This window comes from Molothrus aeneus, chromosome 11 (assembly GCF_037042795.1).
Source record: "Molothrus aeneus isolate 106 chromosome 11, BPBGC_Maene_1.0, whole genome shotgun sequence".
NCBI classification, from domain to species: Eukaryota; Metazoa; Chordata; class Aves; order Passeriformes; family Icteridae; genus Molothrus; species Molothrus aeneus.
The window spans coordinates 19,251,734-19,277,259 of record NC_089656.1 but is presented as its reverse complement, the minus strand read 5'-3'; the positions used below and the strand labels follow the sequence as shown (position 1 = coordinate 19,277,259).

Genomic DNA, 25,526 nt, shown 5'->3' with positions numbered 1-25,526 from the left:
TTTGCAAAAAATCTGAGGCCTGGCTGGTGGAAACGCAGGGAAAAGACGGAATGGGGGGAAAAAAACAACGAAACGATCAAAACAGGTGCAGAAAAGGAGATGTTTGTAAGGAAAGATGTTTTTCAGGCAGCACGCCGAGAATGGCGGTGAAGACGCAAGCAGCAGGAGGGGCCCGGGGAGGCGGAGGCGCAGGAATAAATGCCGTGCGCACAGAGCCAATGCTCGAGGAGCCTCGTTAGCGCAGTAGGTAGCGCGTCAGTCTCATAATCTGAAGGTCGTGAGTTCGATCCTCACACGGGGCAGAGATGGTTTCCTCCTTTTTTTTTTTCCTCCCCTCTCCCTCAGCCAGACTTTCCCAAGGAAAAGGAGTGTCTGGTTTTTTTCATGGAATTGGAGCAGGAGGCGGGACGGGACGCGGCGAACGCGGCCCCAGCCCCGCACCGGCCCGCAGCGCGCCGGTTACCGGGCACCGGCCCCGCCATGCGCACGGTCCCTCCGCCCGCTGGGGGGCGCGCGCGCTGGTTGCGTCGGTTATTGACCAAGCGTCCGCTACCTGCGTGGGGCGTGGCGCGGCTAGATGCGGAGGCGCTGATTGGAGGAGCCGCGCGCTAGGCGCGGCCTAGCGGCGGGTTTAGGGGCGCTGATTGGTGGGACTTTGTGGTGGGCGGAGCCAGCGGTGGGCACGGGCAGCGGCCGGCACGGTGGGGTCCCCCGGAGCCGCGTCAGAGCGGCGGCGGCCATGGCCGTGTGTGCCCGGCTGTGCGGCGTGGGGCCCGCCCGCGGCTGCCGCCGGCGCGGCGCCGCCAGGGAACAACGCCGCGGCAACGCCGACAGCGAGCCCGACACCGATACGGACCCCGAGGAAGCGGGAGGGGGGGGCGTCACGGAGGACGATGAAGCCGCAGAACGCATTGAGGGCGGGCGGCCCCTGCCGCCTTCTGTCGAGGCCGGCCCGGCCGGGCGGGCCCCGCTGTCCTTGTTGGAGCTGCCCCCGGAGCTCCTGGTGCAGATCTTCGGCTCCCTGCCCGGTACCGACCTGCCCAGCCTGGCCCGAGTCTGCACCACCTTCCGCCGCATCCTGAGCACCGACACGATCTGGCGGCGGCGCTGCCGCGAAGGTACCGCCCGCCCGAGGGGCCGCTCGGCCCGGGGCCGAGGGGGGAACGCGGCTGCGGCCGTGAGGGTGCGGGAGCGCACCGGGGGTGCCAGAGGGGATGATGGGCTGGGGGTCCTGAAGGGCTGGGGCCTGGAGGTGCAGGGCATAAATCAGATTTGGGGTGCGGGCTCTGGGGCCGAGGCTCACAGGGCTCCACGTGTGCGGGGAGGAGGCCTGAGCACACCTCGGGTCCCCTGGGACGCGGGGCCCTTGGTGATGGAGCTTGACTTGAGGTAAAGGGCATCGAGCTGGGGGTGTCCCCCGGAGGAATGGGATGGGAGAGGCCCTGGGAAGGTGATGCCGCCTTGTAGCGTGTCCTTGGGGCATCCCGAGCACTGGGAATGCTCAGCACCTGCACCGGGGAGGAAAGGGGAGACCGTGGGGATCCTGGAGCCACGGGGATCCACCGGGAGCTGGGTCCGGAGAGGCCGGGCCTGGGTAGGGGCATCCTTTGTGGGAGTACAGAGCCTTTGGGGAAGTCCACAGTGTGGAGAGGTTCCAGGTTCGGGTGTGCGTTTTCCAGGAATGCTCTGGTGCCAGGATGCTGTGCTGCAGTACTGTGAAGGCCTGGGAGGTGTTTTTTCCTCTGTGATTGCTGCGGTTCTCCCTCCTTACTCCTCATCCTCTTCCTCCCAGCGCTGTGGCTCTGTGTCCTCTGTTTGTTATTTCAGTCGTGTCCCACCTCCCGAGGTCTGCCTGGCTGTGCTCATCCTCTCTCCAAACGCTGCCATCCTGCCAGGGGCTCCTGCTGCCAGCACATGAAGTCATGTGTATTTTCCTGTTTGCTTTCTGTTTTTAATAGCAGCGAGGGCACGGGGATGAGAGATTTGGGAATGTCAGTGGCTGCCTGCAGTGGGATCTGGTGGAATGCCTGAAACCTTGCAGGAATGAATTTGTGCCTTATCAGCACTATCCAAGAATCTTTGGACGGCACAAAGGCTGCACCTGGAAAATGTAAACCAAAGCATTATTCCATAGTTCAGCATTGTCCCAATAATTTAACACTGGTTTTAGGAGACAGGCTAATGAGATTGTGTTAATTCTTTCCTTATACTTCTCTAGTGACATGGAGATTTGTGTGTTTGATGAATGGTTTGCAAAACTTCACTGATTAATTATTTTAATAGGTTATAATCCTGGCAAAACCTGTACATAGAAATTTGTGTCACTTCTAACTCTAGGGTAGGTTGGCTTGTAAAAAAGACCCGCTGAATTAGGTCTGACAGGGATTTACATTTATTTATCAAATTCATGTCTGCTCTGTGGATTTTCTTTCCAATGGATAAAGCTCAGCTGAAATTTAAGGAAATTAAGGAAACAGTGGGATTTTTATGGCTAAAACTAACCTGGACAGGAAGGGAAGGTATCAAGACAACCCTTTTGTCTATGGCCCCCTTAGCTAACTGCCAGGTGAGGGGTGTATAAACCAAATTTTGATTCTCTTTGCATGTAATTTCTCCAGTTTGCCAACATATCCATTCCAAGTAGTGTCAGAGAGTGCTTTGGTGGCTGCTGCTGTGGCTGAGGAGGATCCTGTACCCAAGGCAGGTGCCCAAGCTCTGCTGAACAGATAAGGGGCAGTTCCTGGCCAAAATCTTCCTACCATGGTGAAGCTGATTCTGAACCTTTTAACCAGCTCTGGTTTTCCAAGAGTTCCTCAGCTGGACTTCTCAGGCTGTTTGTGGTGCTTTGCATGCTCTGCTGAGGTAGGACTGTAACTTTGAAAGGTTGTACACACAAGGATAAAATTGGGCATTATTTTATAGGTAAACATCAGGTGTTGGTAAATAAATACACATTTAAAGCTTAAAATGTTCTGTGCTGTGTTTCTGCACAGCCATACACCGTGTGATAATCAAGCATAAAATGTAAACAAAAAATGTGATTGTTTTTTGTGATATTTTCCAAAACCAATTTTTATTCCCATCTGAGCTCAGTGTTTAAGTGTGTGTGTGTTTATGTCTGCCTGAGCCTTGTTGTGAGGCTGCATGTCCTAAAAACAGAACAAGAGCACGTGTGCCTTGCTGGTTTATTCACCCCGAAGCCTCCTGATGATCATGGAATCACAGAATATCCTGAGCTGGAAAGGATCCACGAGGATCATCCAAACCCAGCACGGTGTTCCAGGAGTAACTGGGAAACTTCATCTTGCTGTCAGCTGCCTGTGCAAAACCACTTCTGTTTTTAGGAGTGCACAGCAGTGCAGAGGCAGGGAAGAATCCTGAAATAATCAGAGCAGAGAGGAGCTTCTCTGGGAGAAGCTGTTGTTGCAGTGCTTTGTTTTGGCTGTTTTTTCCCTCCCCCTTGGACAGGAGCAGCCTGGCTGTGCCCCAAGTTGGATGGAGCCCTCAGTCCTTGCAGTGCTGATGTCTTGCTCTGCCCTGGGCCAGCCCAGCTGTGGATTAGTCTGAAGACATGCTGTGATTACCCCAAGTGTCCTGAGGATTTGTCTGCCTGAAAGTGGAGTGGCTTTTGCTGCTGTGGGGAACTGGGATGACACTGGCAGAGCTGTTGTCCTTTTATCATTGCAACTGTTTGGGGTAAACAATGTCTCTGGATTGCTTCCTTGGCAAGGGGAGGGTTGCAGTCACTTCCATGTTTTCTATAAATAGGAGATTGCTGATCCCTGCAGCAGGAGCAGAATTAAAGCTGGTGTCACCCTGGCTGGTGGCCTGACCTACCTTGATTAACACCTTATAGTCCATTTTTAATATTTCATTTCTTTCATCTTTGATCAGAGCAGGGCAAGTGCAGCATAAACCCTGGGAACAGACCAGCAATGCAGAATAACCAGTTCTAGAGCTTGGCAGAAAAGGCTTTTGTTTGTGAAAACAACCTCCAGCAGCTTCTGGGCCTGCTGGAAAATGTCAGCCAAGGTGCTGGAGTTTGTGACCTTCAGGTTGTGTGGAAAGAAGGGTGGGAAATGAGGAGACTTTTTGGGTGGGGTTCAGCTCTTAGAAGACTCCAAGGCATTCGTGCAGGAGTTGGATGCACAATTCTGCCACAACAGGAACCAGTTCTTGCAGAGCTGTGCCCTAGTGCAGGTGGCTTTCAAAGGTCACAAGGCTCCAGCCTCCCTTGGTGTGGTGTGAAAACATTGTGTGCTGTGTCAGTCTGTGGCTTTTCTTCATCTCTGATGCCCTTTGCTGGCTTTAAACCCCAGCTTGGCAGTGCTTGGCTGTTCCTCAGTGCTCAGGCAGGTGCTCAGCACTCTCAGGCACCCCTCAGAGAGTCTCAGACTTGTCTGCAGCTGAAGCTGCCCCTCCTCTGCTGCAGGGTTTCCACAAATGGGTGCATTTGTTGCAGATCAAATCTCCTGTTCCTTGATGGTAGCCACAAGCCTTCCCCTGGAAGAAGTGTTTGGGGGAGGACTGAGTGTGTTTTAATCTGATTGCTCAACCTTTGGAAACAAGAAGCCAATTCCAAATTTGTCCAGCTGGTACTTCAGAGCTGCTAACCTGAGAATCTCCCATTTTTGTGGTATCTGGAATAATCCAGTGAGTTTTTTTCCTCTCTGTTCTATGTCCAGCCTTGTGAGCTTGCATTTATCCAGGGATAATTGGAAGATTTGATTAGCCAGGACACAGTGGAAGTTCAGTAATGGTGAAGGGAATCAAGCTCTGCCAGACATCCTCATTTCCTCAGAACTGTGGATGTGCACACACAGCTTCCAGCAGCTCCCTGGGGTTGCCATGCTGGGAAAGGCAGCAGAAAAGCAGGAATTTGGGCTTTGATGTGAGCACAGGGCTATTCCCAACCTGGGATGGAAGAGCCTTGATTGGTTTTAAACTCCACGCTGGTCCTTGCAGGGTGAAGGGGACCCAGCTTCTTTTGGGGAGGAGCAGGGAATGTGAGGCCTGGGAGGGCTGGAGCAGGGCAGGGGATAAATGGCACTTGCAGAAGTGTTGGTGCAGCTCATAGCAAATGGAGATTGCTTTTCCAGGTCCTTAAAATCCCGTGCATGTGACCATGGAAACAGCAGCATGTCCCTGTGCTTGGGAAATCAGCACTCCTTCTAAAGCAGCAGCCTTTCCAGCTGGCCACTGGGAATCTGAAAACCAATTTCCATCTTTGCTTTGGAAGCAGGATTAAATAGCCACTTTCCAAGGGTGTGAATTTGGTGACTATTAACTCCTTAAAATAAAAATACTTTACTCAGTGAGCTATTGCACTGAGATACATTTCCTTAAAATAGATTTAATTGCACTGAAGTGGAATTTTCCAGGAAGCTCGAGCCCTTCATATCTTTCTTGGAAAGGGATTTCTGTTCTCTGTAAAGAAAACCTTACCAGCTTTATTTTTCTCTCATTGTCCTGAAGCCCTGCTTGCTGTTTATTTATGTCCCTCTTGCCTTCTGGGCTAAAAGGAGATGGCCTTTCTTGCTTATGGTATTTGGAGGGGGGGGTTTTTAGGCACTGTGAGCCAAAAGATTGATTTTTTTTCCCATAAAATGGCCATGCTGGTGTGAGCAGCTGGGTCAGAAGAGCTTCAGTAATGCACTTATGGAGCTCAGCCATCACTGTGGCATTTTCACTCTCTGTAGCTGTTTGCTGACCAAAACAGGCTAAGAATTAGTTATAAAATGAGTCTTAAAGCACATAAGGATGAGATTATTTTTTTTCTTGATAATACTCTTTTGGATATCTAGTGATAAATAATGTGTAGCAATATAGAAATTCTCAATTTTTGTATTATTTGAAGGAGTTTATTTGAATCTTTCCAGGTGAGATTGGAATTACAAGCACTTTAATAACAGTTTGGCTTTGATAAAATTTCACTGCAGGTTGTCAGGGGCCCTTGCATGAAGCTGTGACATCAAATCCTTTCCCAGCCTGTTATTTGGAGGAAACTGCTGCTGGTGGATCTCCCATGGCACTCACTTGAGGGATTTATGGATTAGGGAGAAGGCTTTGGGGAGCTGTGGGAAGAGGGAATAATGTCACTCTTGATGCTGTTGGAGATTCCATTTGGGGAGGATCCTCCAGGTGTCTCCTCCCTTTGCCTCTCCTCTGGGATTTGCAGTCCAAATCCCTTCCCTGCCTGCAGTGCCCTGGGCTCCTCTCACCTGTCCTGCTGATGCCTTGGGAAGGCTGAGCTGGAGCAGAGGCTGGGCAGAGCTACAGAATAAAGCAGGGATTTATTAAAAGGATCTCCTCAATGGATGCACCTTGGGCAGCACAAGAGCCCAGCAGGGCTGCACCCAAGGTGAACCAAAATGGTCCCAAAATGGTCCCAAGATGGACCAAAATGGTCCCAAGATGGACCAAAATGGTCCCAAGATGAACCAAAATGGTCCCAAAATGCCCGAGCGCTCCCGGGGTCTCTCCCTGGGATCAGTTCTGCTCCATTTGCATCTTGCAGTTCATTGTCCCATTCCAGCTTTAGCCCCTGCAGTCCCATCCTTGTTTTTCTCTCTCAGCCCACGGGGTTTGTGCTCTTGGGGCTGAGATTTGGATCATTTGTCCTTGGTGCCCAGCTGGAGCAGGAATTGTTTTGTCTCCCTGCTCTGTGCACAGAGCTCAGCATCCCCTGATGTGAACCCAGACCCACACACTAAAGCAGCACAGAACCTGAAAATCATAAAAGCCAAAACCTGAGGCATCTCTGGGGCCAGGTGAGTTTTGTTCAGGTGCACAAGAGTTGCCTGTTCCCAAGCCCTGCTGTTCCTGCCCTTTTACAAGGACTTTCCAGTCAGCTGGGGACATTCCACACTGTTCCTGCACCCCTTGGGTGTGTTTCCATCCCTTGGATGTGTTTACCCCTCACTCCCTCACGTGCAGAGGGGAGCTGGGAGGCCTGGAGAGCTCTGCCAGGGTGGCTCTGCATTGCCAGGCTCTCCATGGCTCTGCAGCACTCAGCTGGCAGAGCCCCAGCACTGAATGCTTTGTTTGTGCTGGGCTGTTCCTCCTGCCAGCCCAGCCCTGCTCATTGTGCTTCCCCAGCCCACCCTCAGAGCTTCCCCTGCCTTTGCCTGCAGAGGTCAGCAGGGATTCTGCCACTGCCCTTGGCATTTTTTGGTGAAGGGCAGCGTGTTTGTTGTGCCCTGTGCCCCCCTCACCCTTGCTGCTTAGCCAGGGTGTGCAGGATGTGTATTCCCTGGAGACAGGCTGCCAGTAAACCTTTCTCATCCTTTGCTTGCATTTATAGACAGGAGGAGGCTGAATTAATTCAGGGAACCTCCTGCTTTTCTCATATTTGAAAGCAGAGTTCTCTCCTGCAGCAGGTTTCCAGCATTAGGTGGTGCTTCACAGCCACAGTTGTTGATTCAAGGATGCTCAGCTGAGGATAAATTTTGTATTTAATGGCTTGATGAGGGGCTGCAGAGATACAGTTTTGTGTCAAATATCTGGCAGGTGTTTGTGCTGCTGAGGAAAGCTGCTGTTTGATCTGTGCTGTTGATGTCTTTGATGTCTCTGTACTGAGATCTGTCAGGGTCACTGCAGCAGGGTGGCATTGTCACTGCTGATTTTTTGGGATCTCCCTGCTCTCAATTCCTCCCTCTGCTCTTCTGAGAATTCCTGGCATAGAGACATTAGTACTTTTTTTTTTATTTTAATTTTAATTTTCTTAGAAGTTTGACGTTGACTTCCTGAAAATGAAAGACCAGAATCTCATTTTCTGCTTCAAAGCTGCTCCCAGATCTCCAACTCCCTTTGTTTTCGGGGGATTCTGGAAGCAATCAAAGGCATCTGAGTGCACAGCAGCCCTGTCTCAATCTGATCTGCTTTCAGTGTAACCATATTTGTACATGCTGGGGCCTGTTTTATGTCTGTGTTTCATTCTTTTTTGAGCCTGTGACCTTTCCTTCAGGATCCTAATAAGCAGTTTTCCCTGTCGGGTACCTCAGCGAGGGAAGATAATTGCTGCACACAGGGGTGATTTGCTGGGAGCAGGCACACAATCCCAGCTGGAATGGGGATGTCTCCCACATTTCACACTCCTCCTGGCTTAGATGTGAGCAGCTGGCACTTTGCTGGCTGTCTTTGTGCCTTATGGTGTTTTTGTGGCAGGCATTGCTTGTGAGATGTCTTGGATTCTGCAACAAAATCTCATCCGGTTTTTCGAGCAAAAATCAGATTCTTGGTCTGCTTTGGCAACTTCAAGAAAGCACAAATCAGATCTCAGTAGTTGATGTCAAGGCTCCAAACCTTTCTGTGCCAGAGTTGACCCTTTTTTGCTGTGTTGTTGCAGAATATGGAGTGTGTGAGAACCTGAGGAAGCTGGAGATCACAGGAGTGTCCTGTCGAGATGTTTACGCCAAACGTAAGTGACAAATCCATTCCAAATCCTGCTTAACACCAATTCTGAGAGCACAGAAATGATGAATATTTATTAAACTTTGATGGCAGAAGTTGTTCAGACTGACTTGCAGGGGTTTCATTGGGAAATTTACATGTTTGGAGTTTTATTTAATACCAGGAGTTGGTATGAAATAAATATTTATTTATTCTCTGCCTCCCAGTCCTTTGGTGGGAAAAGAGGATGGAATTTAATTTTTAAATGAAATTTATTGAGGGTTTTTCATCATGTTTTTGCTATTTTCAGATCTTGCTAAGGAATTAACAGGTATTTTTCCTAAGCTTTGAGCTCAGTGAAAGGAAAATGGCTGTAGGAGAGTGGGAAAGGGATGAACATTCCATGAAGGAAGAGAGCCTGGCAGGAGCTCTGTGTGTGTGTTTTGGGAATGGCTGTGGGACCCTTTAGAACCCTGAAGAAGCAATGACCTCAAGCATTGATCTTAAAGCTGGGGAGAACAGGTAGAAGGGCTTGAATCCCATCTTTAATGAACTGTGCTGAGCATCCACAGGAAAATTATTTCATCACCTGGCATCTCTCTTTCCCTATCACACTACACTAGGGGTGGAACTGCCTCGTTTTCCTGGCTGGGAGGGCTGAGTGATGCTGAGCCAGCACACAAATGTCCCCAAAGGAGTCCCATTAACCCTTGAGACCACCCTTAATTCCCATTTAATCCCACATCTTGGTGTGGTGACAGCCACACAGCACATACCAGGTCAGATCTCAGCTCTTCATTGCCATTTTTAAGTGGCACAACACCTCTTCATGACCTGTAGTCCTTTTCACTACATACCTTCCATGGTTCAGAGATCCTAAAGTGGTATTTAGTGCTTTTTATGCACATGTTGTGGGTGAAAATGGCCTTACTGGCTCAGGACAGTGGTGACTGTCCAGCCCAGTATCTCCCAGCCTTGGCTGTGGGCAGGGAGGCTGGGGAGAGGACAAGCCTGTGGGATATTTTCCTAAACATTCCCATTGTTTCCAGCTTTCCAGAGTGTAATCAGGTTATTTATTCAATAACCTGCAGCAAATCTGTCTCACACATACATTTCCATGAGTAGTTTTCAAATCCATGGCATCCATTAGCAAAGGGTCACGCTTGATGTGTGAGAACACCCCTGAGATGGCCTTTCCTGCCCTTCTGTGGAAGATCTGTGTTTGTAGGCACCCAGCAATCCCAGGCAGGGATGGTTACCCCAAATGGGAATGCTTGGCAGCTCTTCCTGGCTTTCAGGATGCTCAGATTCTGCATTTTGCCCTGTGCCAGGAGCAGTTTGCTGCTGGTGTACCCCATTTTCTCTACTGTCCCATAAACCTCTTTAATTGCAGAGGAGTTAATTTGGGATTACTGCATTTTCCATTCCTTGAGTGTGTTGCTGTGAGAAATGCGGGGGGAGAATGGGAACTGAGCTCAAGTGCCTGAAAGCAGAACTAATCCAAAGCCCATGGAGTGACTTGGTCTTCTTGAGGCAGCAGTGCAGAGTTTGAGGAAGGACTTTGATCCCATTTGGAGTTCTCTGGATGCCATTTGGAAATCATGTCTGTGGGAACCTGGAGCAGCTCTGTGTGAGCAACCCTGCTCAGCGAGGCTGAGGGTGACAGAAACAACTGGAAGCAAAGTCAGGAGAGAGCCTGGGCTTCCCTGTGTGGCTGGTGCAGATCCATGGAGGTGTTTGCTGGTGCCAGTGGAGCACAGCTGGCTGGCACTCACCCTGCTCTGTCTGTTCAGGTATAAACCCCCGGGTGAAGTCGGGGCGGTTCATGCGAATCCTGCCCGACTACGAGCACATGGAGTACAGAGATGTTTACACCTGCCGTACGTACCCGCTGCTGCTGCTGCTGCTGCTGCTGCATGGACTGTGCCCTGCCTGCCTGCCTGCCTCCCTGCCTGCCTGGTGCAAAGCACTGGGCTGGCCCTGGCACAGCAGGGACTGTGCCACCAGGGCTGGCTGCAGCGTGGCACAGGAGCGCTGGCGTGGCAGCGACAGCAGGGCAGGCGCTGAGGGGTGCTGGGGTTTCTGCAGGGGCTTCTTGGAGCATCTCTCACTCACTCTGCTCATTGAGAGTTGCTCCTTTCTTTGAGGAAAGAGTTCAGATAGCCAGGTGAGGCCTCCTTCTGGACTGGCAAAGAGCTTTGTGGTGATTCACAGTGAAATCCACAGCCCTTTCCAGTGGAAAATGCTGAGTGTTCCCATAGTAATTCCCTCCCTGCACACTCAATCCTTTTAAGCACCATCTCTGTCTCTAGGAAACGTTCTGCTAATGTTTTAAACATTGTGATTTGGCTTCCTCACTTAGGATAACCTTTTTTCCCCTCCTTGTGTTGTGTTGAGGGAGGAATAGTTAAACCCTTGGAGTTCAGTGTTCAGCAGGAATTGAGGGGGAAGGACTGATTATTTTACATCAATTAAGGAAGCCAGGACTATTTGGTGTTTATTTAGAGGGGGTGTTGAGCTGTGTCTGATGCTCCTTTGGGTCTGCAGAGTTTGGCAGACTCCAGTTCCTAACCCACTGCTGCTTGGGAATGGAGTTTTTCACACACATTAATCAGTGAGTGGATGCTGCAGAATTCCCTGTGCTGAGGGAAGCAACTGAGCAGGGGCCATGCAGGGGAGGTGGTGCCTTTAATGTGAGTCAGGACAGAGCAGCAGCAGGGCTACAGCAAGAATTGGGACAAAGTTTGAGGTTTGGCAACCTGGGATGCCTGTTCTGGAGCTGGATGGGATGCAGAAGCAAATCCAAGCTGCAAGATGGATTCCTTTGGGGACTGGATGTTTCCTCCAAACTTAAATGGCATTTAGTGCTGTTCCCTCAGTTGTTATTTCTTTAGCTGCAGCCCCAAATTTCTGATGTGCCCTTTCTGTCTTGGGGAAAAGCTTGGATGGTTGGAATTGGTGATCTTAAAGGTCTTTTCCAGCCTAAATGATTCTGTGATTCTGAGCCCCTGTGGTTTAGGATGCAATGGCCCATTTCCCCTTTTTTCCCTCCTGTGCTGTCAGGATTTTCCATGGGACTCTTCCCTCATTCCTGTTCACTCAGGGTCAGCCAGGTGAGCTCAGATCACTTTCCCCAGGGCTTTAAGCTCCCCTGGATTACTCTGAGCTCTTGCCAGGAGCAGGTCAGGTGTCACCAACCAAGGGCACTGCTTTCATTGCTCCAGCTCATTTTGCTTCTAGAGACCTTCCTGCATCGAGGAGTCTGGGGGAATTGCAGTGGATTGGGTCAGGACATGCCCTAGGCAGCCTTTTGGCAGTGGGAGCTTGGCATTCCCTGCTTTCCCAAGGCCATTCCCAGCTGGATTTCAAGCCCCTTTCCCATCTGAAGGGTGTGCAGAGCTGCTTGTGGAACGTGGGGAGTATCCAGCCTGGGTGAAGGCTGTCCTGGAGCATCCAGTGGATGTGGTTTTTTGCTCCATTTGGCAGGATGTGGACTCAGAAATTCTGATAGGCAAGAGGCTTCTCCAGGACTGAGCACAGGCAGTGGAAAAGCTTGGAGGAAAAAACCCAAGTGCTGTTTTCTTTCGAGGAGCAGGAAGGGAAACAACTGCCAGATCCATCCTGTCTCCTACCAGGAGGAGCCAGAGCTGGAACTCACCAGGTTTTCCCTGCAATTAATATTAGCTGCTGTTTTGCTAGAGCTCAGAGACAGCCCAGCCTTGAAAACTGAGCTGTGTTTTGAGACTTGTTTGGGCCTTTGGCCAAACACCAGCATTTTCCCCAGTAAGTTCTGGAAGTGAATGGCATTTATTTTGCCTCCTGTGTTCAGAACTCAGCTCTGTTTCCTGAAATTGCTGCTAACAGGAGCTGGGCTAGGAGGGACATCCTCATCCCCCTGGGACAGCTTAGTTTTCTGTCCTAAAAAATAATAATACATTAAAAATGGCTGGGTTTTATCAGCTCTGTGGCAGACAGGGTAGAAGGCAGAGTGTGGTGGGTGGAGCAGCCCGTGCCATTAATTATCATGTAATTACTGAGCTGGGAATGGGGTTTGCCTGCTTGCCTTAGTGTTGTTTGTGCTGCACTTGGTTCCCTGGGTGAAACCAGGCCAGTCTGAAATTGTTTACTGCCCAGGAAAAAGGCTCCTCCAGGCCAATTGGCAGCAGCTCTAGAAATCCCTCCCTGCCATCCTCAACTCCTGTGGAAGTTCTTGCTTTTGGTGGAATAAAACCACTCCTGTAGCTCTTGCTGTCTGAAGTAATTAATGCAGCAAAGCTGCTGGAGCAGCTGCACTGAAACACAATTCTTCTTTTAAATTAATGCAAACCCAACCCTGTTATTCAAGCCAGTCCTGAGTCCTGGAGGTTACAATGAGTTACTGTGGTCTTCTGAGTTGGCCATGGACATTGAAATATCAGTGAATATCTTCATGGAAACAATGTGCATGCTGCTGTTCCTGCCCAGAATGCCAGAGTGTGTAATCCCTTCTTGTGAAGGTTGCTGGTTGTGTGAGGAGACCAGATGGACAAAAGGGAATTAGATGGACAGGAGGAATGGCTGTGTAAGGACTGGAGGTGGGTCCCATCTCTAAGCTTTCCTCACCACAGGAGGTTTAAGGTCATTCTGTAAAAGCCCTTTTCTCCTGCTTGCTGAAAATATTCCTCTATTTAGGTGGGATTGGAGGGACAGCTGGCTCTGAGATGAGAAACAGGGAAGCCTCAACTGCTGGAGTAGATTTTGAGTGGGTTGGACGCAGCTTTTGGGCACTGCTGAGGTTTAGCTGCTTCTGTACAATTTTTAAGGCTGTGACTGATGTGGCCACACCACCAGATTCCCAAGCTGGAGTGATCCAAGTGCTTTGCCCATGCTCCCAGTGGCTGTTTCTAAGGATGTTTAACTCTGGAGCCAAGTTTGTCTACACAAGGCAGTGAAATGCTTTCAAAATCCTCTTGATTTCCCTGTTCCTTCCTGCCTTCCTGCCCTTCCCTATTTTCTGTTGCTTTGCAGTGTGAACCATTGAGTGCATTTTTGGTAACTGGAGGTGGCAGATGCTTTTATTTGTTTTCAGCTCTGGTTATATTGTGTGATTCACATTAATGGCACTGTGTTGCAAAAGTTTTTTGGGAATTCCTGAGGTAGGTGGTTCTGCCCTTCCACAGGGCCAGGAATAAAGAACACAAACGTGTGCGAGCTTGGGGGAGGGCTCAGCTTGCCCACAGTCACTTTTCCTGAGTGAATGCAGCTGTGGGTGCTGTGTGCAGCCTGGCAGCAGGGATTTCAGTCCCAAAATGCCATTCCTGGGCTGGATGTGCTGATGAGTGTCTCCCTGTTCCCCAGTGCTGCACCGCTACCGGCACATCCTGGGACTGTGGCAGCCGGACATCGGGCCCTACGGGGGACTGCTCAACGTGGTGGTGAGTCAGGGCCTCATCCTGGCCCTTTTGGGCCTGAGAGCTGCTTTTTTTTACACTTTCCACACCTGGCAGCCATTCCCAGACCACTAACAAGTCTGAACAGTCAGCCTCAAGTGGGTGATTTGGACACAGAGGGTGCTCCGTGGTTCTTTGCTGGTTTCTCTTAGGTTAGGCATCAGGAGGAATTGCTTCCCAGGAAAGGTTGTTAAATACAGGAGATGGCTGCTCAAGGAGGAATCCCCATCCCTGGAGTGGATGTGGCACTCATTGCTGTGGGTGGGGATTGCTCACAGGCTGGACTGGATGGTCTTGGAGCTCTTTTCCAGCCTGAATGGTTCTGGCATTCTCATAATCACCAGAAAATTCTTTTATATTTCAGCTCCACCCCAAACTGCCCCAGGAGCAGGTGAAAACATGATCAGTGTTTGAGGGGAAGGCTTGATTTAGAGTTTGACACTGATATTCCAGTGGCTGGCACAGTAATCTGTTCATTTACTTAATTTTCTTTGCCTGCAGCTGAAGCTTTTGCAAAGGGCTTTGCAGTTGTGTGCTTGGCAAACCTTCACCCCAGCCCTAAGACTCGTGCATCAGGTGTGGAGTGACACTGGTGCAAGATCTGTGGAGCCTGGCAGCTCTGGGGCTGCTGGGAGAGCAGTTAATGAACAACATTTGATCTGAACTGTGAGAGCTGAGGCAGGAGTGTGCCTGGAGCCCTCATTCTCTGCACCAGGGTTCACCAGCTGCCAGCCTGAGGCAGAACAAATCACGAGGCCTTTGGGGTTTGCAAGATCCTGGTGCATGAACTGGTGTAAGGGGGCATCCAGCTGCATCAGGGCTTCCCCTGTGACCTTTTAAAGACTTTGTCTCAGGTCTCTCTGTTTGGAGACAATCCTGCCTATATAGGAGAAACTGCCCTATCCTGAGGGAAAGGATTCTGGTAGGTGTGCAGGAGGAGGCTGCCCCTTGTGCCTCTCAGCAGAGGAAAGTTGCTTCCTGTGTTCTCTGAGTAATAAAACTAAATAATTCCTCATCCAAAAAGCAGGGATAGTCATGGGAAGCAGAATATCTGCCAGCAGGAGCTCTCAAACCAATTAGAGCCTGACTTGCTGTGTGGTCTTTCCCTCTGGATGCTGCACTGCAGGCAAGTCATTTGCAGCAATAAAGGTCTGAGCTTTTTCCAGTGGTGCAGGAAACCTTGTAAAGAAACCCTCCTCACCCTGGGAGTGCATATGGTCTGGGTTAATGGCTGGAAAGCTGTTTGGGAATGCAGCAAACTGTTCTGCAGCTCCTGGGCCACAAGAGGCCTCAGAGAGACTCCTAAGGAATCCTGCCAAGCTGATCCCCTGGGCTGTGTGTCCTGTCCCTCTGCAGGTGGATGGTTTGTTCATCATTGGCTGGATGTACCTGCCCCCTCATGACCCTCACGTGGATGATCCCATGAGATTCAAGCCCCTCTTCAGGATCCACCTCATGGAGAGGAAATGTGCCACGGTGGAGTGCATGTATGGCCACAAGGGACCTCATAATGGCCACATCCAGGTGAGCTGCTCTGCCTCCCTCAGCACTGTGTGTGCACTTTGGAAATGGATCCATCAGGAAGCTGTGAGAATGTTATTTCAGAGATACGGCTTTCACCACCCTGCTGTGTGTGTGGGCAGCAGCTTTACACTCATTATGTGTCTGACAAGTTGTGTGGGCTGTTCCCTGCTCTGAATCTGTTCCCTGGCAGTGGCACAGCCAGGCTGTTGGGCTGGGAGCACCAGGATGTGCACAGGCTGGGGAAGGGATGTGTAAGCTGGCCTTGGGCAGCTGCTGAGTGTGCCCAGGCAGACCCAGACCTGTTCTGCATCTCTCTCCATGGTGAGACCTTGAGAAGGGGATGCAGCATCCATTGGATGCTTTGAAAAGCTTCCTGACAGATTTTCTTTATAGGAGGAAGCTGAAATAGGGAAGCAGCTTAAAACTATTATTTTCATTAGAGTGCATTGAGGTTTTATTGCTTTTATTTCTCTGTTCTGTAGCTGCTGCACTGGGTAGCAGTGAATGATTTCTCTGTAGTAGTAAATCCAGTAATGTTTGTTTTGTGAAGTGTTTACTGGGAGCAGTCTTAGCTACATCGTCCCAAGCATCTCTAGACAGGTGTGTAACCTGTTCAATTCTCCCCCTGGTAACTACAGATTGTAAAGAAGGACGAGTTCTCCACCAAGTGCAACCAGACCGATCACCACCGGATGTCAGGGGGCAGGCAGGAGGTGAGTGCTCTGCCAGGGCTCTGCACTGAGCCCCTTTGTGTGTCCGTGTCCTGAGATCTGCCCTCAGCTGCTGCCCTTCTGATTTCTGTGTGATTGGGCAGCTATGAACCCCCAGGCTGGGAGCTTTTGGCTCATTCCCTGTTCCAGGCAGTTTTCTGTGTCAAGGTACTCTTTGAACCCCAGCCTTCCTCCTGTTTTGGTAGCAGACCTGTCCAGGGAGGGTCAGCAGCTTCTTGGCCATCAGCAGCACTCCAGGCACTGATCTCAGTGCCATTGCTGTCTGTGTAATTAAGATCCTTCAAACACAGTGAGCACCAGCTGCACTTGGATACCTGCTGGTCAGTGAGGCACCTTCCCACTGCTTGCCTTGCTTGAGGGATTAAAAGCTTCATTTGGTTATTTCTCCTGTGTGTGTCAGCTCTAGCCAGCAAGGCAGATTCCTGACTGAAATAGCTGTGTTTAAATGCAGGTATAAATGGCAGGATGGATACCTGTGCCAGGTACTGCTGTTTGCTTCCAGCTGGTTCCACGTGACAAATCTGATATTTCAGCTGCTTTCTGAGGAATGCTGTAAAATGTCTCTCTGCTAATGGGAAACAGCTGGGTGAAAGGTTTAGTTAAGTGTTTTCTGGTGCTGGAGCAGATGAGAAATGCTTTAATACTTTCAAAGCACCACGTTAAGTGTGCGTGGCTTTATGGAAATTGGAGGATCTGGCTTGGGAAGATAAAGGAGGCAGGTTTGGAATATCACTTGGCAGGCTGCTATCTCAGTGTAAGCTGTTATCACACCAACTCATGGCAGGGTATTAACTTGTCAGAGCTGCAGTTGGGGTACTTCAGGAGATGCTTTCAAAGCACCCTTTGGATTTAGATGCATCAGTATTAAATCAGCAGGATTTAACCTCCTAAACCCTCAGTGCTTTTCAAAAGCTTTTTTCTTTTATGTTGAGCATGTCAGGACAGGGCACAGGAGTCAGCTTGTGGGCACACAAATGAGTTACTGTGAGAGAAAGAGTAGATGAGCTACTTTGCAGTGACAGGCCCTGCTCATGCCTTTATTCTGAGGAGGTTTATGCTTCTACCTGGGATTTATTTGAAGGGGAGCCTGTTTATTGTGTGATCACCATAATCACTCTTTGTTCAGCATATTTCCAAGCCAACACGTGCTTGTTCCCAAATCCAGCCATGTTTCCCTGTCCTTGGCAGAGGATGTGCCCTGTCTGTGGCTCTGCCAGTGAAATGTGCTGTCACAGAGTCACACAGTGAAGCCATCCTGGGGCACATCACTGAAGTGACCTCATGCTCTCCCTTTTCTCCTGGTGCTGCAGGAATTCCGGACGTGGCTGAGGGAGGAGTGGGGTCGGACTCTGGAGGACATTTTCCATGAACACATGCAGGAGCTCATCCTGATGAAGTTCATCTACACCAGCCAATATGAGTAAGGGCTGCTGCAACTTCACACTCTGCACACTCTGAAGCATTTTTTCCCCAAGATGAGGTTTTCCATGGGCTTTCACAGCCAGAGGAATGTTGTGTCTCTGCAGTGCTTCCCAGCTGTACAGGGAGATGAGGTGGAATGACAGCAGTAGGAATAGGATTCCAAGTTCTACACAATAACTATGCACAGTAAGGTGCTTTTGAGTCATTTAACTCTGTTTAATTTGAAGACAGAGCAAATGCCTGTGATCCCAAGGAGTGTCTGGTTATTATCCATATTAGTCAGTGTGCTCTGTAGTGCAGGAATTAGAGAGTCCCTGAGAAACTGGGGATTTTAACCAGCTCTCCAAGCTTCTATTAGCAGCCATCTCACTGTAGCAGATGTTTAAATATGCTTCACTCTCAGGTTCTCTGGGAATCTCAAGGGCTGAGGAAGTTTCCTTGCTGCAGGAATCTCCTGCTGTGCTCACGAGGATGGTGGGGAGAGCAGCACAGGGAGGGAGGGAGGAAGTGCTCGCAGAGCTCTAAAGCAAATCCTGAGCTTGCTGCAAACACAGATCCTGCCTGTCTTGACAACATCCCCAAGCTGCTGGAGGAGCAGAATGCCAACACAGTGCTGCTGGGAAGGGTTTTTCCTTGACTTGTGTGATGTTTTTCTCTTGCACAGCAACTGCCTGACGTACCGGCGCATCTACCTCCCCCCCAGCAGCCCTGAGGACCTCATCCAGCCAGGCCTCTTCAAAGGCACCTACGGGAGCCACGGGCTGGAGATTGTCATGCTGAGCTTCCATGGCAAGAAGGCCAAGGGCACTAAGATCACTGTGAGTGCATTTTCCTGTCTCTCAGGTGCTTGTGGAAGTGTTCTCAGTGGATGTGCAGGAGAGGTTTCTGTCTGGGAGCTGTTCCCTGGGGAGATTGGTGGCACTGGGTGAATCTCAGCACACACACAGTGACCAGGATCTGCTCTGCAAAATTTCTCCTGGCTCCCCCTTCCTTTCCTCTCCCTTCCAGCTCCTTTCTGTGAGCAGCTGGTAGCAGGTCACTGGAGATCCCCTGTGTGTGTGTGAGGAGCAGGTACCAAATGTTGGCAGCTCTTCACTGAAGTCAGGCAGGGGAGCTCCTTTCCTCCCTGCAGGGAGGGATTCTGCAGCTGCAGCTTTGACTTTCTTTCACCCTTGCAAGTATACAGCTTTTGATTTAAAATTCTGCTTCTGGGAAGGGGGAAAGCAGAGATGGCAAAGAAGATCCAAGCAGGGTTGTTTTTTTTTATGTGATTGTAGAACAGGGTGAACTATTAACAAGTTCAGGTGGTGGCTCTGTAGCACTGCTGTGTGCAGCTGTGCTGTTCCTTCCTGTCCCTAGGGAGATCCCAACATCCCAGCTGGACAGCAGACTGTGGAGATAGACCTGGCACATCCTCTGCAGCTGCCTGACATCGAGACCCTGCGTGACTTCAGCGAGCTGTCCCGCATCGTGCTGGAGGTGCAGGAGCAGGTCCGGCGGGAGGAGCAGCAGCGGGAGCAGAGGCAGGAGGAGCAGGAGCATTCCCAGCAGGCTGCCTCCCAGCCTGCCAGCCCCCTGGCAGGAGAAGGTGCTGAGGGGGAAGAGACTGCAGCTGGGGCAGAGGGGACGACCCAGGACAAGGCCCCAGCTTCCCAGCCCTTCGTGCTGCCCACGGGAGTGATATCGAGGAATGAGGATTATCCCCGGACCTGCCGAGTCTGGTAACTGCTGCTTTTATGGCTGATTCATTTTTGAAAGGGAAGGGGAAATCTTTGAGGTGTGTCCTGTATTTGTGTGCCCTTTATCTGCCTGTGGATCTCCCAGCCCCTTGGGCTCAGATTTCACAGAATCCCGGAATGGTTTGAGTTGAAAAGGACCTAAAATCCCATTTTTTTTCCAGCCCTGCCAGGGGCAGAGACACCTTCCACTAGACCAGGTTGCTCCAAGCCCTGTCCAATCTGGCCTTGAACATTTCCAGAGATGTGGAGTCCACAATCTCTGGTTCCTGCCTCTGCTGCCCAATTTCCCAGGCTTTGATTTGTTCCCTCTCTCACCACGCTGTCATCTGCCATCCCACTTCCTTGCTAGATTTACTTCAGAAGCTGGCACCTCTCCTGAATTCCACACACCCCCTTTCTTTTTCTTTTGGTGTCTTTTATGTCCCAGAGCTGCTCAGTTCATATATTTAGAACTGTTGAAGCTGCTTCCCGTTCCCATGTGTGTCACTCATGTTCCTTGGCTGTGGGAACACAGTGCTCTCTCCCACCTTTCCCTGGCCTCTGGTGCCTTGGGGCGGCCCTGGCAGGTGCTGAGCAGCCCAAGCAGGAGGTGCAGGCATGCAGAGAGCTGTGCTGAATGGGAGCTGGAGTTGGTGAAGCAGCACACTAAATGAAGTGTGGAAAAAGAGCCCAAAAGCTGAGGCTTAGACAGGTGACCTTCAGCCAAACATCTGTGCTCATGGAAAAACCTACCCAGAGCTGGTTAATCCCAGAAGGCTCCTGCTGTCACAGCTCAGTTGTGTTTGGATAAAGCCCTGCTCCACCTGCTGCTTGCTCAGAGCTTTGACTGACCTTTATTCCTCCTCAGGTCCTGGTAGATTTTTCTGCTTTTTAGATTTTTCTCTCCCTTGAATTTCACCTCTTCATGGTCACGCTCTCAACATTTGAGAAATATTCAAAAGCCTTAGCTTTCCTGGGAGATTGAGCCTGTGCTGATCCTTGAGTTGCACAAGCTAATCTCAGATGGGTTTGGGGGCTGCACTACTGAAAAACCCAGCTTTGGTGTGCAGGTGCTAATTGGGATAACCCAAAGCAGGAACCTGCAAATAGCAATGGGGAGTTCCTTGTCTTACTAGGAAAAGCGAGTGTGAATCTCGCTGCTCTGTCAGGGTGCCTTCACCAGAGTTTTGTGCTGATTTGTAACTGAACACTGGGTGGTGCTGCCTGTTCTCACACCTGTTTTGTCCTCATCCCCTGGCAGTTTTTATGGGACAGGCCTCATTGCTGGCCACGGCTTCACCAGCCCCGAGAGGACGCCGGGGGTGTTCGTCCTGTTCGACGACGACCGCTTCGGCTTCATCTGGCTGGAGCTGAAATCCTTCAGCCTCTACAGCCGCATCAAGGTCTCCTTCCAGAACGCCCAGGCACCCTCCCAGGAGGCCTTTGATGAGATGCTCAAGAACATTCAGTTCCTGGCTACTTGAGGGGTGTTTGTGGTGCAGGACAGGGCTCGGGGTGGCCAAGGCTGCTGCGCTCCCCAGCCGGGCTGGCCGGGGATCCTCGCTCTCGGTACCTCTGGATAGAAGCATGCACTTTGAATAAAGCCTTTTTACCCCAAATGTACACACATCCCACTTCAGCCATCCCTGACTGCCCTTTCCTCTGTGCCACTCCACGCTGCTTGCCAGCAGTCCTTGTTTGCCAGGCTGTGCTTTGGAGAGCTGAAGGATCCTGCAGAGGAGGGAGCAGACCTTCCTTAGTGCAAAGAAAAGAATGTTATGGGACAAAACCAACTTCTGGTCAGAGCTGGACAGAGGAACAGGCAGTGGCAAAGCACATCCTCCTCTCCAGAGCCTTTCTGTGGGTGCAGCATTGCCAGGAGGGGTTGGTGTGATAACTTCATCCTTGCTAATTGCAGTGTGTGGTTTCCCCCAGAGAATTCCCTCAGCCAGGGCAGGATCCCCACTGCAGATGAGTGTGTGAAGCATTGGCCTGGCTTCTGGAGCTTGATGGATGTGCTGTCCCTGGAGCTCCAGGTCTGGATGAGACCAGAGATGATTTTTTCTCCTTGCAGAAGCTGGCTGTGGGACTGGAGATGGGTCTAAACTGCAAAAGCTCTGATGTGTTCAGACTGCTTTGTACCTGAAAGGTTTTCTCTTGTAGAGTGGGTCTGAAAAGGCACAGGAAGGAGCCAAAAGAAACCCAGCTGTGAGCTGAGCCCAGGAGGCTCCAGCTGGGCAGCAGAAGGTGCCACTGGTCCTGTGTGACCCCAGGGCTGCCATTCCTGCCCAGGTTTGCCCTTCAGAGTGACAAGGGGTTGTCCTTGTACTGTGTGGTTTGTTGTGGCTCCTGGAGTGGTGGGTGCTGCTGCCCCACTCCCAGAGCCCTTTTTCCCTTTCTAGTTGCACTTGTTTGATCCCAGGTGGTTTTGTGGCAGATCTGAGCTCCAGTGGGAGTTGTGTACTGCAGGCAGGGGAGCAGGTTCCCTTGAGCTGTGCAGGAAAATCCTGGCCAGTGCTCATCTCCAGGCTGGGAGTGGTGCTACCAGCACTAACTCAGCCCTTTGCTGCAGCTGCCCTCTGGCCGTGATGACAAACTCCAGGTCCCTTCTCTTCTCCCCAGATCAGTGTCTAACAAACCCCTGCTGTTACATCTCTGCAGTTTTAGGTCTGTGAATGTCTCTGGACCTGCTCTGGGAGGTTTCAGGTCCCTTCTGTGGAGAAGCTTCAGTCCCTGCCTGGTTCCAGTGCCTGTGAGCAGCTTTTATTCTCACTCTCACAAGGGCTTTTTGCTTTTTCTGGCTCTCATGTGTTCCCCCAGCTGTGTGAGAAGCCAGGCTCCAGCAGCAGCTCCTGTCACTCACAGGATTCATTCCTGTCCCTCTGGATAGAGTTCTCCAGAGCTCTGGGAATTTCAAGGTGGTTTAGGGCACTTTTTGCTTTGTTTCCTGCAGCTTTGTGAGGAGTGCCCCAGTGTTGGGGGTGAGGAGCAGTTTCAGGCTGGTGAATAAGCTGGGAAGGGCAGGGTGGTGGTGAGGGGTTTCCTGCAGAGGGAGGAACCTGCTGGGATCTCAGAGAGGGAGGGGCTGCTCTGTGTGCCTTGAATGGGCACAGAGGGGGCCTGGAGCTGGAATGGGGCATCTCAGCCTCGTGCTGCAGCTGCTGAGCTCTGTGCACAGCTCCTGCCTGCTCTGCAGCCACAGGTTTCCAGGTGGGTGCAGGTTTCTGGGACAGCTGGACATGTTCAGTGCTGGGTTAATGGTTGGACTCAATCTCAGAGGTCTTTTCCAACCTAAATGATTCTGTGATTAGGACTTGATTTGGTATCTCAGTGGCTTGTTGATCTTGGAATTTGCTGTTAGGCTGCTGCAGTTCTGCCTGGTGTTCTAACAGCCCAAAGGGATGGGAGATGTCCCCTTGGGCAGCTGTTCCCATTGTCTGGCCCTAAAACCAGCTCTTCTTCAGCTGCATCTGTAGCTCTGATTGCAGATTCCTCCCCACTTCAATATCCCTACCAAAAAAAAAATCCTTAGGTTTCACACAACTGATTTGATAATTTTTGCCTTTAACTTTTAAATTACAACTAATTTTTTTAAATGGAGATTAAAATCTAGATTGCATTGATTGCCCTGCAAGTACCTGAGGCTTGAGTCCCTCTCCCAGGTACTGATCTGTCTGTAGCCTCTCTCCTTTGTCACCTGGGCAAGGTGTCACCTGTTTGTTGTTGGCACAGGTTGTGCATCTGCTCTTCTGCAGGCTGCCTGTCCCTTCTGAACCTTTCCAGTGGCAGTGCCAAGGGTCTCCTGGTGGCCAAACCTGCTTGGCTGGCTGGGGAGAAGGGCTTGGGTGGAGGCTGATGCCCTGTGGGAATTTTCCCAGCTCTGCCTTGCCCCTGTAGTGGCATCTTTTTATTTATAACTCACCTGGCTGGCCTCAAAATGTCAGGATAATTCCTGATTAAAGGGAAAACTGCAGGTACCCCCTGGCTCCATTCTGTCTGGAGCAAAGGAAATAGCAAATTTTGTATTAATATTCCTCTGATGCCTTTTCTCACCTTCTGCTGCTCCAAGCCTGGCAGGCTTTTGTGGCATTTCAGAAGAAAATTCCCTGTGCTTTGGCTGAGGGAAGCATCCAGTGCAGCTGGATTTGGGAATGCTGGGATGCTCCTGTGCCTGTTCCTTTGTGCATGGCTCTGCCACTGCTTCCAGAGCAAGGCAGGATAACATGGAGACAAAACTCCCAGCTCTGGAACCTTTGGGAAAGGGGAGACATTCAGGAGCAGCAGTGTGGATCTGCTCCCCCATGGAGCGGGGGATGCTCCTGCTTTTCCTGTGCTGCCAGGCCAGGGCTGTGCTGGGTGCAGCCTGTGCCAGCCCTGCACTGCTCTGCACTCCCCTCTGCTTCCCCAAATCCCACTTCTGCAGCCCTTGGGATCTCTGAGAGAGCTGTTGACAGGGATAATGCGTGCTGGGGCCCTGCAGATGGTGAGAAATCTCTGCTGCTGACATCTCCTCGTCCTTGTGGCTCTGCAGGAAATCTTGGGGACAATTGGCTGGATTCCTTCAGCCCAGATGGGTGGAAAGTGCTGGCGAGGATGGAAAACAACTTGTCAGGGGTAGGAATACTCTTGGCAGGAGCCTTTTGGATTAAACAAAGCCTTTGCAGGGAGGTGGCAGAGCCCCAGTGGCCACTGCAAGACCTGGGGGCTGAGTTCTGGCTTGGGGACAAGTGTCTGGTTCATGTGGGATGGGTTCTGCTCCTCCATCCTGCTCCCTGTGTTGTCAGAACACACAGATTTGGCCAGCTGGAAAACAGGAACATCAGAGCTCCACTTTGTTTGCCTTGTTCTGCCTGGTTTGAGGGCTGTGAATGTGCTATGCTCAGGCTGTGGGGGACTCACTGCCCTCCACGGGGGTTTGTCAGGCTGGATTTTACTGAGGAGGAGGAAAAAGGATGGAATTGTTGGTGAATTTGGGTGTCAGCTCCGTGGTGGAGCTGCTACAGCTGCCCTGGGATAGGAGGGCAGCTCCTTAGGAAATGTGTGCTGGGGAAAAGGGAATTGGGTGCTAACGTGCCTGGAGGTGTCAGCTCCCAGGAAAAGCCCCAACCACAGCTGGCTCCGTGTTCACTTTTCAACAAGGATGACTTTTTCTTGCTTTTCATTAATTTAAACCTAGTGGAACTTGATGGGAGTGTTGGGTGTTGTGTGGAAATGGGTTGTTTAGGCTCACCTTGCTAGTTTAGGGAATGGTGATGTGTTAACTCTGTCTTGTAGCTGGCTGCTCACGTGGCCACCGATCCTCTGTGCTGTTCAGCCTCCAAAGGCTCCTGCTGCCCTTGCCAGTGGGACAGGGAATTGTTTGGGATGTGCAGGGGAAGAGAGAGGTACCAAACTGGGAGTGCCACTGACCTTCGGGTGCTTTGTGTGCTGAACTGAAATGTGTGGTGCTGGTTTTTGTTTGGATTGCAATCCTTGGAACTTCTGAGGCAAAGAGCACTTGGCTCTGTGTTCATTAGCTTAATTAAAGCAATCTGCACTTTTGTTTTGTCATTGATTACTCCCCCTTCCCCCTTCCCATGTGTATTTTGCACTCACCACTTTAACATGACACTGATGGATTAATCTGGGCATTTCCTGTAGGTTTTGAGTGTGGATAAGTCTCTATAAAAAGTATTAAAAATGAAGGTGAAACTTAAATCTCTGCTTTGTACAGAGAGCAGTGGGGGGAAACCATTGGACATCCACCACCACAAATATCCATGTGGAACATGATAAATTGCATTTTAACCACCTCACCTGTCCAAGGGCTGGGGTTTTGCCTGTTCTTTTCTTAGTGGCTTTAAGAGAAATGGGATATATAAAATCAACACCTGGCCTGCTTCACTGCAGGCTCTGGAAAGCTGAGCAAGCCCTGTGTGTTACTTTTACACCTGATCATTGTTACCCAAGGAGCCTTTTCCAGTTTCAAATAATAAAAAGCAAAGTTTTGTGAACTTAGTTCTGTTTGCTTCCTTTTCCCCCCCTTTGCCCCACAGGAACATGTTGGGCCAGTCCCACCCTCCTGGCGTGCAGCTGCCCGTGTTCCAGCGTGGGGTAGGAAATAATTCTCCCTTGTTTGGGTACTGGGGGAGCAGTTCTGATTTCCTGAAGATGTCAGACACACATCCCACTCCTCATGCTGTGAAATCCCAGTTCCTGCCTTATCCCTGTTTTCTGTCCTCTCTTCCTGGGGTTCCTGGCTCCCTCCCCCAGCAGGTTTGGGGTGGCAGAACTGACACCCAGACCCTGACAAAGCCTCCTGCCCTCCCAGG

The 25,526-nt window shown here is 50.8% G+C and overlaps 1 protein-coding gene and 1 non-coding gene across 2 annotated transcripts; both read left to right on the top strand.

Moving 5' to 3' along the window:
• The first annotated feature begins 229 nt into the window (after positions 1-229).
• TRNAM-CAU (transfer RNA methionine (anticodon CAU)) lies at positions 230-302 on the top strand. Its single transcript has one exon. It is a non-coding gene; the product is annotated as a tRNA-Met (tRNA).
• A 437-nt stretch (positions 303-739) lies between these two features.
• FBXO31 (F-box protein 31) lies at positions 740-25,212 on the top strand. Its single transcript, XM_066557233.1, has 9 exons — positions 740-1,118; positions 8,348-8,419; positions 13,729-13,805; positions 15,177-15,344; positions 15,983-16,057; positions 17,386-17,495; positions 18,162-18,315; positions 18,857-19,218; positions 20,477-25,212. The coding sequence occupies exons 1-9, from the start codon at positions 740-742 to the stop codon at positions 20,697-20,699; spliced, it is 1,620 nt and encodes a 539-aa protein (XP_066413330.1). The 3' UTR covers positions 20,700-25,212.
• Positions 25,213-25,526: the final 314 nt, after the last annotated feature.

What these genes read in the sequence shown, in the direction of transcription:
- FBXO31 (XM_066557233.1), top strand. Translation starts at nt 740, where the DNA reads ATGGCCGTGTGTGCCCGGCTGTGCGGCGTGGGGCCCGCCCGCGGCTGC. An exon ending in TCGAGATGTTTACGCCAAAC is followed by an intron (nt 8,420 to 13,728) that starts GTAAGTGACAAA and finishes CCTGTTCCCCAG; the next exon opens with TGCTGCACCGCTACCGGCAC. An exon ending in CCAAGGGCACTAAGATCACT is followed by an intron (nt 18,316 to 18,856) that starts GTGAGTGCATTT and finishes TCCTGTCCCTAG; the next exon opens with GGAGATCCCAACATCCCAGC.